This window comes from Periophthalmus magnuspinnatus, chromosome 16 (assembly GCF_009829125.3).
Source record: "Periophthalmus magnuspinnatus isolate fPerMag1 chromosome 16, fPerMag1.2.pri, whole genome shotgun sequence".
Taxonomy (NCBI): Eukaryota; Metazoa; Chordata; class Actinopteri; order Gobiiformes; family Gobiidae; genus Periophthalmus; species Periophthalmus magnuspinnatus.
This window is the reverse complement of record NC_047141.1, coordinates 700651-714483: the sequence shown is the minus strand read 5'-3', so window position 1 is coordinate 714483 and position 13833 is coordinate 700651. Positions and strand designations below refer to the sequence as shown.

General features: G+C 48.0%; 1 protein-coding gene across 1 annotated transcript in view; it reads right to left on the bottom strand.

The window, feature by feature from the left end:
* Positions 1-407: 407 nt before the first annotated feature.
* The window catches only part of thbs3a (thrombospondin 3a), a 33571-nt gene continuing 20145 nt past the window's right edge, over positions 408-13833 (bottom strand). The window contains exons 13-22 of the mRNA XM_033981338.2: positions 12709-12868; positions 12372-12490; positions 12078-12130; positions 11213-11394; positions 10398-10576; positions 9918-9966; positions 9328-9524; positions 8184-8356; positions 6594-6733; positions 408-718 (exon numbers count right to left, since the gene is read on the bottom strand). Coding sequence (XP_033837229.1) covers positions 657-718; positions 6594-6733; positions 8184-8356; positions 9328-9524; positions 9918-9966; positions 10398-10576; positions 11213-11394; positions 12078-12130; positions 12372-12490; positions 12709-12868 — 1314 coding nt within the window. The 3' untranslated portion in view covers positions 408-656. The remainder of the gene's footprint in view (positions 719-6593; positions 6734-8183; positions 8357-9327; positions 9525-9917; positions 9967-10397; positions 10577-11212; positions 11395-12077; positions 12131-12371; positions 12491-12708; positions 12869-13833) is intronic.

Below are 13833 nucleotides of genomic sequence, written 5' to 3'. Positions count from 1 at the left end.
TATCATGAAACCAAATGGGTTTGAAAATCAGAGTAGAGACGTCCAAATAAACCTGAACTAAACCAGCACTGAACCAGGACTAAACTAGGACTAAACCAGGACTGAACCAGGACTAAATCAGTACTAAACCAGGGTACATTGTTCTTTTATGTCCTTAGTCCTTTTTGAAAGTCCTGGTATTTCATCATTATTATTATAATTATTATCATTATAATAATTATTATTATTTTAGGGAATAGTGGTGTTTGAGTTTTTCTGAGTCACAAAGTATCTGCTGATGCCACAAACGGCCACGAGTCATGCAACTTCCTTCTGCTTTATCTGCCTCTGGTGGGCACTGCCAGACACTGCACATGTGTGTGTATGTGTGTGTGTGTGTGTGAGACAGGGACACTTCACCTGTAAAAGTGTGTGTGGACATTTATGTTTATTTATCAAAAGATTCTTTTTACATGAAACTTCTTGCAGAGCCTCAGGAGTGCCCTCTAGTGGTGACGCTTTAATGTTTGCATCAGAAACAAAAAGATATTTTATTTACAGCGACATGAAGGAGTCAGACATGTCTCGACTCAGAGACACTCGAGTGAGAACTTTCTATGTGAGCCAAAGGAACATGGGACTGAAGGCTCTGGTCCTGGTTCAGACCTGGACTTAGGTCAGACTTTGATGTGCATCAGGACCTGTTTCCGTTGAGAGTGGAAATCCTCAGGAACCGTGTCTGAAAAAAATAATTAAAGATTTAAACCAGGACTAAACCAGCACTAAACCAAGACTAAACCAGGACTAAATCAAGATTAAACCAGGACTAAATCAAGATTAAACCGGGACTAAACCAGCACTAAAACAAGACTAAATCAGGACTAAGCCAAGACTAAACCAAGACTAAACCAGATCTAAACCAGATCTAAACCAGGGCGAAACCAGAGGGATATACTACAAAGCTGGTTAGACATATCGAGGCTTTAATTCCGTGAGCTGGCTTCTCAAAGTCTGAACCTCAGCTCAGAGATAACGAGTGTCATGAAACGAAAGGTATGTATGTAACTACGGTTCTATGAATCCGGGATCAGAGGCAGTGCTTCAAGCACTGAATGATCACTCTTACACATGTGCAGGTCGAGAATTAATTCAACAAATTCATCGGAAAGTCATAGGTGAATTCAATTAACAAATTCACCTATGACTTTCCGGTGACCCACGTGAGGCTATATAGTCATGTGACTCTGGAAGCACAGTGCCTTAACCGTCTCGCAGGGGCACAAGGATTCCGAGGGACAGAGACTTCTGGCGGCCATCTGGGATTCATAGAACCATAGTTACATACGTAACTTTTGTTCTATTTCATCCCTTCTGACCGCCAGAGGCGGTGCTTCAAGCACTGGAGGATTTGTAACAACATGGTCATGAGGAAGCTACAGACCACGTCCTACCTACCTATCTCATAATGAAGCATGATGCTTGCGTAACACTCCATCCTGAGGATGGGGGACCGCTACATTCACCCGGTAAAATCTGGCAGACATGGAGGGTGAGGTCCAAGAGGCCGCAGCACAGATCACATTCAGGAAAACCCCATGCATAGCAGCCCATGAGGTAGAAAGGCCCTTGGTTGAATCTCACACTCTCAGGCATCAGCCGCCCCTGCGAGGCATAAGCATTTTTAATGGTCTCTACAACCCACCGGGAAAGGCGCTGTGTAGAAAGAGCCTAACAGCATAACACACAAATAGATTTTCCGACTGTTGCATACCTGCCGTAACCTGTATATATGCGTCCAATGAGCAAACATAAAAGTTCTGTGGTAGATTCCGTGCCAAACCTCGCCAACTGGAGCGGTTGGGCATTACCTGTAGAAGATAACACCTTAGGGAGGAAATTACATTAGGCCAGAGAGTTACACCTGAGCCATTAGCATGCCATCTACAGCAGGACTCATTGACAGACAGAACCTGCAGTTCACCCACACACTTACCCGAAGCCATGGTGAGGAGAAATGCAGTCTTAAACGACAGCCACTTAATGTCTGCCTGGGCAGTAGGCTCACATGGATGAGCCTGCAGAGTCTCCAGGACCAACGAAATATTTCATGATGGAGCCACTGTCTGTAGGTGTGTGAATCTGTCTGGCACCTTTCAAGAAACGGGAAACATTCTAATCACTGCCCACAGTGCTACTGTTCACGCCACTGTGCCAGCAAGATATTGCAGCCACATATACCTTTAATGTCAAAGGCGACAGACCAGGATCCAAAAGTTCCTGTAAAAATTCCAAGATAGCAGAGACTGAACAGTGCACCACATCTTGTCCACATCTCCTGCACCATTCCAGCTTCCACGCACGACGGTGCCCAAGCATTACAGATCGTATGTCCTATTCCTCCAGCATACTCTGAGAATGCAACACCGGGCCCTGCAGAGGCCACGCCCAGAACTGCAGGTGTTTGGGATGGGGATGCAGTACCAGTCCCCCCAGCTGGGACAAGACGTCTTTCCTGGCGGGAAGGCACACTGGAGAGCCGCAAAAGAGTCTGTGCAGAAGCGGGAACCAGATCCTCACTGGCCAGAATGGAGCAACCAGCAGAAGCTTGTGTCCCTCTTGCAGAACTCTCAGGAGTGTTTAATAAATCAGGGGAAAAGGAAGAAAGGTGTAGAGGAGAACGTGAGGCCAGTCATGCGCCAGTGCATCCTGACCCGGCGGGCTGGTGAGAGAACCAAAGAGGGCAATGGGTCGCTCTTGACCCGACCTTGCCACGTTGCACCCCAAACCGTGGAGGATGCATCCGTATACACAACTTCCCTCCATGATGGAAGAGGCCCCAATGGGACTCCCTGTAGTATCCAACGTCTGTTTCTCCATTGAGACAGGCAGTGCAGGCAAAGGGGAGACATGCACAGCCTCTTGTGTCTGTGTGCGAACAGAGTTGGGTCCAGCTGTAAGCTGTTTAGCCACATCTGCATCGGTCGTAATGAAAGTAGCCCCAATGGAACTACACTGGAGGCTGCTACCAACCTGCCCAGAGGCTGGAGATATCACAAGAACGGCAGGGTTTCTCCCGCTCGGAATGCTGGGTGCATCCCCATTATGCTGTCGACCCTCATGGGCAAAGGGCAAGCAGAAGGGCAAGCAACCATGGTGACAGTGTTTAAGGCCATCCCCAAAAAGTGTCCTGCGTCGGGACCAGATTGCTCTTGTCCATATTCACACACAGACCCAAACGGCTCACATGATCGAGTACAAGCTCTGTGTCATGAATGGCCTGGTCACGGCTAGGTCCACAAATTAACCAATCATCGAGGTAAGGTAGAATCTTCAAAACTCGCACTTCCAGGGGAGACAAGGTGAACAGCCTCGGTGATAGGGACAGCCCAAACGGGAGGATCCTGAACTGAAAATGTCTCCCGTGAAAAGCAAAACGAAGGAACTTCCAATGATTGTGTGCGATCGGTACATGAAAATAAGCATCCTTCAGATCGAGCCATTCACCTCTAAGGTGCATAACATGTGAAACAGCATGACTTTTAAAAATGCATTGCGGCCTTGCAGGTCTAAAACTGGACGTAAGTTGCCGGTTTTCTTTGGGACAAGAAAGTATCTTGAGTTGCTATTTCTCGATTGAGTGCCTTGGACTTGGTCCGTGAGGGCAGTCATTCAGACCTGGCCACAAACAGGAGGCTGGCGTTGGTACTGTAGGCGGTACCCAGATTATATGGTGGTCAACACCCACACGTCTGGGGTGTTGGCAGCCCAGTACTGAAGTTGGCCTGTGAGCTTCACCTATGGCCCCCTGGCCTCTTGAAGGCCTGGAGCGCTGGTGACCAGACTGTGATGACCGAGAAACATGTCAAGTCCTGGGCCGATCACTCCGAGAGTGGCCCGACCTTGTAACAGGCCATCGAGGAGCCACAAATGTGCATGGTGGCACAGCAGAGGTCTGCTGGTGTGCAGTAGAAGGGCCAGGAGCAATTGGAGGAGCAGCTCATCAGTGAAGGCCCACCAGCTAATGTCTAGTCTGAGTAGCCTGGGCTGTCTGTTGCAAAGTCTCCAGCGCCGTCTCTCCAAAAAGTTCACCTGGAACCGCAGGTAGTCCTCTCAAGGTTCTCCTACACGTATCTCTTTTGTATCTGACCAGCAGGCATGTAATTCCTTTATATAATCCATACCAAAAAGGAAGACGCATAGCCCCGTCGTCTAAAAAATGCACTGGAAACCATAGGCTGCGCCGCTGGTGTAAACGTGCAAAACAAGACGAAACCAGGACTAAACCAGCACTAAAACAAGACTAAATCAGGACTAAGCCAAGGCTAAACCAAGACTAAACCAGGTCTAAACCAGTTGTAAACGTGCAAAAGCCACGCGTAAAGAGGAGGGAGCTGAGTCAATGTCACCTCCATGAGAGCAGGTGGAGTTGTGTGAGCTCAACTCTGATATGTCAGAACATCCATCCAAAACCGTCCCCAGTGTGTGGGCCAGTGTTGTGGAAGTGCATATCTTATGCTGCCACTGACAGGGCATTGTCCTCTCAAACAGAAACCACATCCTGCTAAGCAGCCCGCTGGTCGCTATCTGAGTCTGGAGAGATTTCATTCCAGTGAGCTCTGAAGTAAGGCTATGCACCTGCAAGGATAATCCCGTAGAGCAATCCCCTTTGGAGAACGCTTTCTCATCACCGTCCTGCTCGCTGTCAACTGGGTGTCCTGTATATCAGAGGGCACCGAGGTTCCAGCTCCTCCAAACGTGGCGAGGCGGTCAGCACACAGGGATCTAGGCATTATGCTGCAACGCACGCAAGCATTCTCTGTCAAACCTTCCCTAAGGTGGTCCACACCTAAACATAAGGGGCATAAATCATGTCCATCTTCAGGTTGAAGCGGGGTCATGCAAGCTCTACAGCACATGGACTCCATCAAACGCGACGGTAGATGAGGTTGAGCAGAAAACGCCACTCTTGATCCACCAAACAGAGATTAAAAAAATACCACGTTGAGCTGAAAACGCCACTGGTGGTAGGCTACAATTATTATTAGTAAAATTAGAGCATGCCCCTGAAGGCACAAAAAACAAGCTAAAGAACCGAACACAGTTCTAAAATAACAATGGTAGCTTAGCCGAATGCGGAAATAATCAACACAAAAGTCAAGCTGAATCAAAAACGGCAGCAAATACAAACTAGCTTCCAACAAAAAAAATGCAGAAACTACTTACCATAAACTTTGTGAAAAACATGCACCTCACAGGTGTTAGGGAACCACCCGCTCCAGGTGAGGCGCTCCGCTAAGCCCCGTGCAGCTTACGCAGCCCCTGAGGGTTAGACTGTGATATACTTCAATCACAGGTAATGGGAAAGTGTGAAAACAATTGTGGTACAAAGCAGTATCCGCGAGTAGCCACAACACACTCGACCTAAGCGCAAGAAGAGAAAATGGACTGTGCTTCCGGAGTCACGTGGGTCAACGGAAGGTCGTAGGTGAATTTGTTGTTATTAATTCTCGAGCTGCACATGTGCAAGAGTGATCATTCAGTGCTTGAAGCACCGCCTCTGGCGGTCAGAAGGGATGAAATAGAACCAATGAGAGACAGAATCTGTAAAGGCAAAGTTTTAGTGTCATGTGACCACTTTCAAGCACAGAATGGGCCATCTGATGAACAGCACTCCATATTTGGAATGCAGTAGCTAGCAGGTTAGCTAAGTCCATTTATATATACAGTCTATGGTCTAAACCAGGAGTCTAATAAAAGCTCTGTGTGTGTGATTCCTGACATACTTTTCTACCGAGGACCAAAGAAAGCGATCTTATGAAGGGCTGACGTGTGAGTGAGTGAGTTTATTAAAGCGTATAACCACTGCCCACACACTCAGACTGATCAAAAACATGAGCAGAAAGACTTTTTTCAAAGACACAGATCTGAGCCAAGTCTAAACTCTCTCAACCTGCTCTAGACCAGGTTAGCTCTGCTTCTCCGTTGCTATAGTGACCTAATGAGGCTGAAAAGTGAGTCGCTTCGTGATACAGGAAATCCGGGGTTTGAGCTTGACTGACTCAGGTCACTTCATGGTATATCCCTCAGGACTAAACGAAGACTAAACCAGGACTAAACCAGGACTAAATCAAGACTAGAACAGGACTAAACCATGACTGAACCAGGACTAAACCATGACTATACCAGGGACTAAACCAGGACTATACCACGACTGAACCAGGACTAAACCACAACAGAGCAGGACTAAACCAGGACTAAACCACGACTGAACAGGACTAAACCAAGACTAAATCAGGACTGAACCGCGACTAAACCATAACTGAGCTGGACTAAACCAAGACTAAACCAGGACTAGAACAGGACTAAACTGTGACTGAACAGGACTAAACCAGGGCTAAACCACAACTGAATGGGACTAAACCAGTACTAAGCCAAGACTAAATCAGGACTAAACCAGAACTAAGCCAAAACTAAATCAGGAGTGAACCAGGACTGAACCATGACTAAACCAGGACTAAACTAGGACTAAACCAAGAATGGACCAAGACTAACAAGTACAAGACCAGGACAGAGATTACAAAGTCTTGGTCCTGGTCTTGGTCTTGAGGACTTACCGTTGCAGCGGTAGCGCAGGTTAGACCAGATGATGTTTTCCTGAGAGAAGCAAAAGACTCCGAGACGACCACCTCTCATTGTGGAGTCCAGGATCACCCCACTGTCTGCCACCTGCTGTGCCCCCTCATACAGCCTGAGCCTGCAACACATGAGAGCCTTAAGGAAACAACAAGAGCCACCTGCTGCACTCCCTCATACATCCAGAGCCTGCAACACATGAGATCCTTAAGGAAACAACAAGAGCCACCTACGACACTCCCTCATACAGCCTGAGCCTGCAACACATGAGAGCCTTAAGGAAACAACAAGAGCCACCTACTGCGCCCGCTCATACAGCCTGAGCCTGCAACACATGAGAGCCTTAAGGAAACAACAAGATTCACCTACTGTGCCCGCTCATACAGCCTGAGCCTGCAACACATGAGAGCCTTAAGGAAACAACAAGAGCCACCTACTGCGCCCGCTCATACAGCCTGAGCCTGCAACACATGAGATCCTTAAGGAAACAACAAGATCCACCTACTGCGCCCGCTCATACAGCCTGAGCCTGCAACACATGAGATCCTTAAGGAAACAACAAGAGCCACCTATGACACTCCCTCATACAGCCTGAGCCTGCAACACATGAGAGCCTTAAGGAAACAACAAGATCCACCTACTGCGCCCGCTCATACAGCCTGAGCCTGCAACACATGAGAGCCTTAAGGAAACACCCATGAGAGTCACCTGCTGCGCCCGCTCCTACAGCCTGCGCCTGCAACACATGAGCTCCTTAAGGAAACAACAAGAGCCACCTACTGCGCCCGCTCATACAGCCTGAGCCTGCAACACATGAGAGCCTTAAGGAAACACCCATGAGAGTCACCTGCTGCGCCCGCTCCTACAGCCTGCGCCTGCAACACATGAGATCCTTAAGGAAACAACAAGAGCCACCTACTGCGCCCGCTCATACAGCCTGAGCCTGCAACACATGAGATCCTTAAGGAAACAACAAGAGCCACCTACTGCGCCCGCTCATACAGCTTGAGCCTGCAACACATGAGAGCCTTAAGGAAACAACACATGAGAGCCTTAAGGAAACAACACACGAGAGCCTTAAGGAAACAACACACGAGAGCCTTAAGGAAACAACCATGAGAGCCTTAAGGAAACAACTACAAGAGACACCTGCTGCACCCCCTCAAACAGCCTGAGCCTGCAACACACGAGAGCCTTAATAAAACAAGTACAAGAGCCTTAAGCAAACAACACATGAGAGCCTTAAGGAAACAACCAGCACCCTGAGCCGGGAATACACAAACCCCTATAAGTAGTATTTGTAGTAGTAGTAGTAGTAGTACTAGTAATAGTACTGTGGGCGGCAGTTGAGTTGTAGTTGTAGTATTCTATATACATGATATACCCAATCTGTAGGTGATTTGAGCTGAGTTGTAGTTGTAGTAGTAGTAGTAGTAAATGTAGTAAATGTAGTAAATTTAGTAAATGTAGTAGTAGTAGTAGCAGTAGTATTAACTGTATTAACATCTGATTTGCAGATGCTGGCTGAATTGTAGTAGTAGTAGTAGTTGTAGTAGTATTTGTAGTATTACCTGATGTACCCAATCTGTGGACGGTGGCTCAGTCTCCACCTGTACGAGGTCTTGTCTTTCCAGCCCTGGTTCCTTGGGTCCTGCCACAGGAGCCGCACCTGTCCTGCCGTGTCACCTGTGTGCCACAGGGCGTTACGCAAGTACTCGCCTGGGCCTGTATCCGACTTCACCGCCTGAGGACCAATCAGAAAGCAGAGTGAGGCCGCCAATCAGAGAGGAGAGCGAGAGAGACAATCAGAGAAGGGAGAGGAGTGAGACAGCCAATCAGAGAATAAAGAGCCAATCAGAGGAGAGAAGGAGAGAGACAATCAGAGAGGTGAGAGTGAGAGAGCCAACCAGAGGAGAGAGTGCAAGAACCAATCAGAGGAGAGAGTGAGAGAGACAATCAGAGAGGTGAGAGTGAGAGAGCCAATCAGAGGAGAGGTGAAAGAGCCAATAAGAGAGGGAGAGTGAGAGAGTCAATCAGAGAGGAGAGAGTGAGAGAGTCAATCAGAGAGGAGAGAGCGAGAGAGTCAATCAGAGAGGGGAGAGAGACAGCCAGTCAGAGAGGGGAGAGGAGTGAGACAGCCAATCAGAAAGGGGAGAGGGGGTGAGGAAGCCAATCAGAGACGAGAGAGCACACTTTCAGCATTGATCTCCACAGGGTTGTGTGTCTCTCCTGCTTTCTCAGCACCTGCACTGCCAGACACCACTCCACCCCCTCCCTCTCTCCTCCTCTTCCTGCCCAAATCCTAACCTTAGCTATAGCGCGGGTTTCCATTTCACCTCCTCTCTTATTCTCTCTTCCTTCTGCCTGCTCTTTTGACTTTTTTCTGTGCTGTACTGGGCTAAACTGGACTGGACTGCACTAGACTGGACTAGACTGGACTACATTGGACTGGACTGGACTGCCCTAGACTGGACTGCACTAGACTAGACTGCACTAGACTGGACTGCACTAGACTGGACTGGCCTACACTAGACTGGACTGGACTTCTCTTTCTCCTCCTCTACTCTCTCTCCCCCCTCCTCTGCACCTTCAGCTGTAACCTCTTCTCCTCTTCCTCTCCTCCCCCTCCTCCTTTTACCTTCAGCTGTAGCACAGGCCTTTCTCCCCCTCCTCCTTTCTTCTCCTCTCTCCTCCTCTCCCCCTCTTCCCTCTTACCTTCAGCTGCAGTGCGGGTTCAGCATTGGCACGGAATGGCACAGATTGCCAGTACGTCTGCTCAGTCTGTTTCCACATGACGACATAGAAGGAGGAGGAGTCTTGGTATCCGAAGATGAAGCCGGCGTAGTCGTCATCAGTGACAGTGTTTACGTGGAACGTGCCCTCGAAGTCGACGCCATTAAATGCCGTGTAACCTGAGAATATACAAGGAAGGACATCTAACACACCGGGAGGGCATCTGGCACAAGGGTGGACATTTCACATAGAGAGAAAGAGGGAATCTGACACACAAGGAGGGCCTCTGGCACACCTGTAGGGTATCTGACACAGGGGTGGACATTTGACACAGGGGGAAGGAGGGCATCTGACATACTGAGAGGGCATCTGACATACTGAGAGGGCATCTGACATACTGAGAGGGTATCTGACACTTGGGGAGGGCTTCTGACACACGGGGGAGGCATCTAACACAAGGGTGGGCATTTGACACAGGGGGAAGGAGGGCATCTGACTCACCGGGAGGGCATCTGAAAAACAAGGAGGGAGGGCATCTGATACACAAGGAAAGCAACTGACAGTTTTCTCACCCACAGCGAGTCCAGGGTCACTGTTCATGGTCTGCACGATCTCCATTCCCTGAGACACAATTAACACAATTAAAACACAATTAACCCCACTGAGAGGCTTAGGGGGTCATTACCGGTCTAGTCCTGGTTAAGACTTGGTTCAGTCCTGGGCCAGTCCTGGTCCAGTCCTAGTTAAGACCTGGTTTAGTCCTTGGTCCATTTCTTGTTCAGGCCTGGTCTAGTCCTGGTCCAGTCCCGGTTCATTACTGGTTTAGACCTGGTTCAATCCTGGTCCATTCAATCTCGGTCTAGTCCTGGTTTAGTCCCGGTCCAGTGCTGCTTCAGACCAGGTTCAATTGTGGTTCAGTTGTGGTTCAGTCCTGGTTCAGTCGTGGTTCAGTTCTGGTTCAGTCTTGGTTTAGTTCTGCTTCAGACTTGGTCAAAACCTGATCTAGTCCTGGTCCAGTCCTGGTGCAGTCCCATTCTAGACCTGGTTCAGACCTGGTTGAGCACAACCCAGTTGGGGTCTATCTGGGCGTCTCCTTCGGGGTCCAGTATGACAGTCTGAAACGCTCTGAAGTCAGTGAGAGTGACCTCTGCGTTTTCAGGACATGCGTCGATGGCGTCCTTCACTGCATCATTATCGAAGTCCAGCTCACATACATCCCCCACACCGTCCACTGAGACACAAGGAGAAAGATCGGGTTAGACCGGGTTTAAATCTGGTTTAGGCCAGGGTTAGACTGGGTTTAGACCAGGTTTCGACCGGGTTTAGACCGGGTTTAGTCTTGGTTCAGTCCTGGTTTAGTTCTGTTTAAGTCTTGGTTTAGTCCTGGTTCAGTCCTGGTTCAGTCCTGGTTCAGTCCTGGTTCAGTCTAGGTTTAGTCCTGGTTAAGTCCTAGTTAAGTCCTAGTTTAGTTCTGTTTTTAGTCCTGGCTCAGTCCTTGTTTAGTCCTGGTTCAGTCCTGGTTCAATCCTGGTTCAGTCCTGGTTTGGTCCTGGTTTAGTTCTGATTTAGTCCTGGTTCAGTCCAGGTTTACTGCTGGTTCAGTCCTGGCTTAGTCCTGGTTTAGTATTGGTTCAGTCTTTGTTAGTCCTAGTTCAGTCCTCGTTCACTCCCAGTTCAGCCCTGGTTTAGTTCTGGTTTAGTCCTGGTAAAGTCCAGGTTTACTAGTGGTTCAGTCCTGGCTCAGTCCTGGCTCAGTCCTGGTTTAGTCTTGGTTCAGTCTTGGTTCAGTCTTGGTTCAGTCTTGGTTCAGTCTTGGTTCAGTCTTGGTTAGTCCTGGTTCAGTCCTGGTTTAATTCTTGAGTCTTACTGTCTGTGTCTCTCTGGTTGGGGTTGGGGATGAGTCTACAGTTGTCGTGGTCATCTAGCACGCCATCGTTGTCGTCGTCATGGTCACAGGCGTCCCCAAGGCCGTCGTTGTCGGTGTCGAGCTGAGCGCTGTTCGGGAGGTCGGGGCAGTTATCACGCGAGTCCTGGAGCCCGTCCCCATCTCTGAAGCAACAGAACCAGTCAGCCAGTGGGCATGTGGTGTCGACTGTACACATCTCCACATCTCCCCCTATTGATACTTTGCAATCTATGGCGGAATATTCAGCAGATACCATGAAGACAATGCACACTGCCACAAAAAGTTTTAAGATTTGTCTGAAAACTGAAGAAAAAACACAAAAAGAGCCTGTGATCAATCTGAGCGTTCATGGTACCGTTTAGGAGTTGAGAGTGGCTAACTGAAAAACTGTTGGCTAATGCTAGGTAGCTTGTGACTATAATGTTATTTGAGAAGGACTTGTTTAAAACCACAAATCAGCTCACCAGCTAAATCAGATTTTTATCATCAGATTGTGATAGATTAAAGTTCAGATTAAAGTCTAACAGAGCCCCAGACAGAGTTTTGCCTACAGTCAGCATTACACCCCCAGGGAATGTTGATGACATCTGTAAAGTTTGACCTGAGCTGAGACAGCTGAGTCAGACCTCTCAGGTGGAGTTTGCTGTAACTGTCAGATGCACATTTGTTGCCCATTACTGGGCCTGTCAACATGAAACAAACACTGGCACAAAGTTCAACGTCTTCTCCGTCAGTGTAAATAAACTTAATTGAAAATTATAATATATTAAAATTCCTGATTCAAAATGGCACCACTAAAGACGAGTTAGAGCTGGAGTTTACTCACGTGTCCTGGTTTGTGTCGCAGACGTCTCCCACCAGATCACTGTCCACATCGTCCTGAAACACAAACACCACCATTTTATGTGAATGATCCTTTACTCCTCCTCTCTCTGCTCTCTCGCCACTCTCTCTCCTTCTCCTCCTCTCTATTCTCCTCTTTCCTCCTCTGTCTTTTCTCTGTTTCTCTCTCTCTTCTCTCTCCTCTCCTCCACTCTCTGTCTCTTTTTTCTTTCCTCCTCTCTCTCCTCCTCTTTCTCCTCCTCTCTCTCCTCTCTCCTTCTTTCTTTTACTCATTTACCTGCATGGGGTTGCTGAGTTCGGGGCAGCTGTCACAGGCATCTCCGACTCCGTCTCGATCTCGGTCTGTCTGCATCGGGTTTGGAACTTTCGGACAGTTGTCCAGAACATTAGGGATCCCTAAAAGACAAAAGAAGCAGGACTGAACCAGGACTAAAGCAGGATTGAACCAGGACTAGACCAGGACTAGACCAGGATTGAAACAGGACTAAACCAGGACTAAACCAGGACTGAACCAGGTCTAAACCAGCTCTAAGCCAAGACTAAACCAGGACTAAACCAAGACTGAACCAGATCTAACACAGGTCGGGTGTATGACAGGTGTGACCAGTGCTCACCGTCCCCATCGATGTCCTGGTCGCAGGCGTCTCCCTGTCCGTTGGAGTCTGTGTCTTTTTGATTTGGGTTTGGGACTGTGGGACAGTTATCACACGAGTCCCCGAACGAGTCCGAGTCCGAGTTCTGTTGGTCTTTGTTTGGGATGAGGCGGCAGTTATCCTGAGGTCAGAGGTCAGAGGTGAGAGGTCAAAGCTGGGACGTCATCTGACCTGCAGCTATACTGGGGCACAGGCTCCTTTGTTTGGTGCATTCATTCATGCACAAAACAGATGCCTGTAATCTAGTGGATTTTAGATAAATAAATGCATGTAGCAGTTTAACTGAGAATTGTCTCCCAAGAGGCTTTTACCTATTTTATTATTAGTACAACTGTAAGATCCTCTTATTAAACTTAAAGTGTGTTTTACACAAGTTACTGACATTTGTGTCATACTCCTGTGTCAGTGGTTCTGTGTGGAGCCCTGTGAGCTGCACCCTCACACGCTGTGGACAGAGCCTCCAGTCCAGACAACACTAAAGACTAAGTCAGAGTCCACAGGATGGCCTCACGTTTATGCTGCTTTTAATACGCCTGAATTATGGCACTTTGGTACAGTACATCACACTACTGAATCTACAGTACATCACACTACTGAATCTACAGTAAATTACACAACTGAGTCTACAATACATCACACTACTGAATCTACAGTATATTACACTATCAAATCTACGCACTTTTTCTGTCATAATGGTTTGTGCTTCTAACTGTGTAAATATGTGTTCAGAAGCTTAGGCTTTGTAGAGCATCTTTATTCAGCTTTTACTCAGGACGACGTTTAAATCTGTCAACTTGACAAATTGTTGTAGGATGCTGCTCATCCAAGCCACTTCTTCAGTTCTACTCAGATTACTGCTGGACACTGCCTTATATCTATCTGAAGGGAGGGGCTAAGTACACTGAAACTGTAAACAGCTATTGTCTCCAGTTTCAGCTGAAACCCCCCTATTTATGTCTTCACTCCTACAACGATTTGTCCAGTTGGCAGATTTAAACTTTGGCTTTTGCTATGGACCAGACCTGGACAACTGAGGGATTACACAAACATCTTTACTGGCTCTAAACTGTTCACACAGTTTGTGAT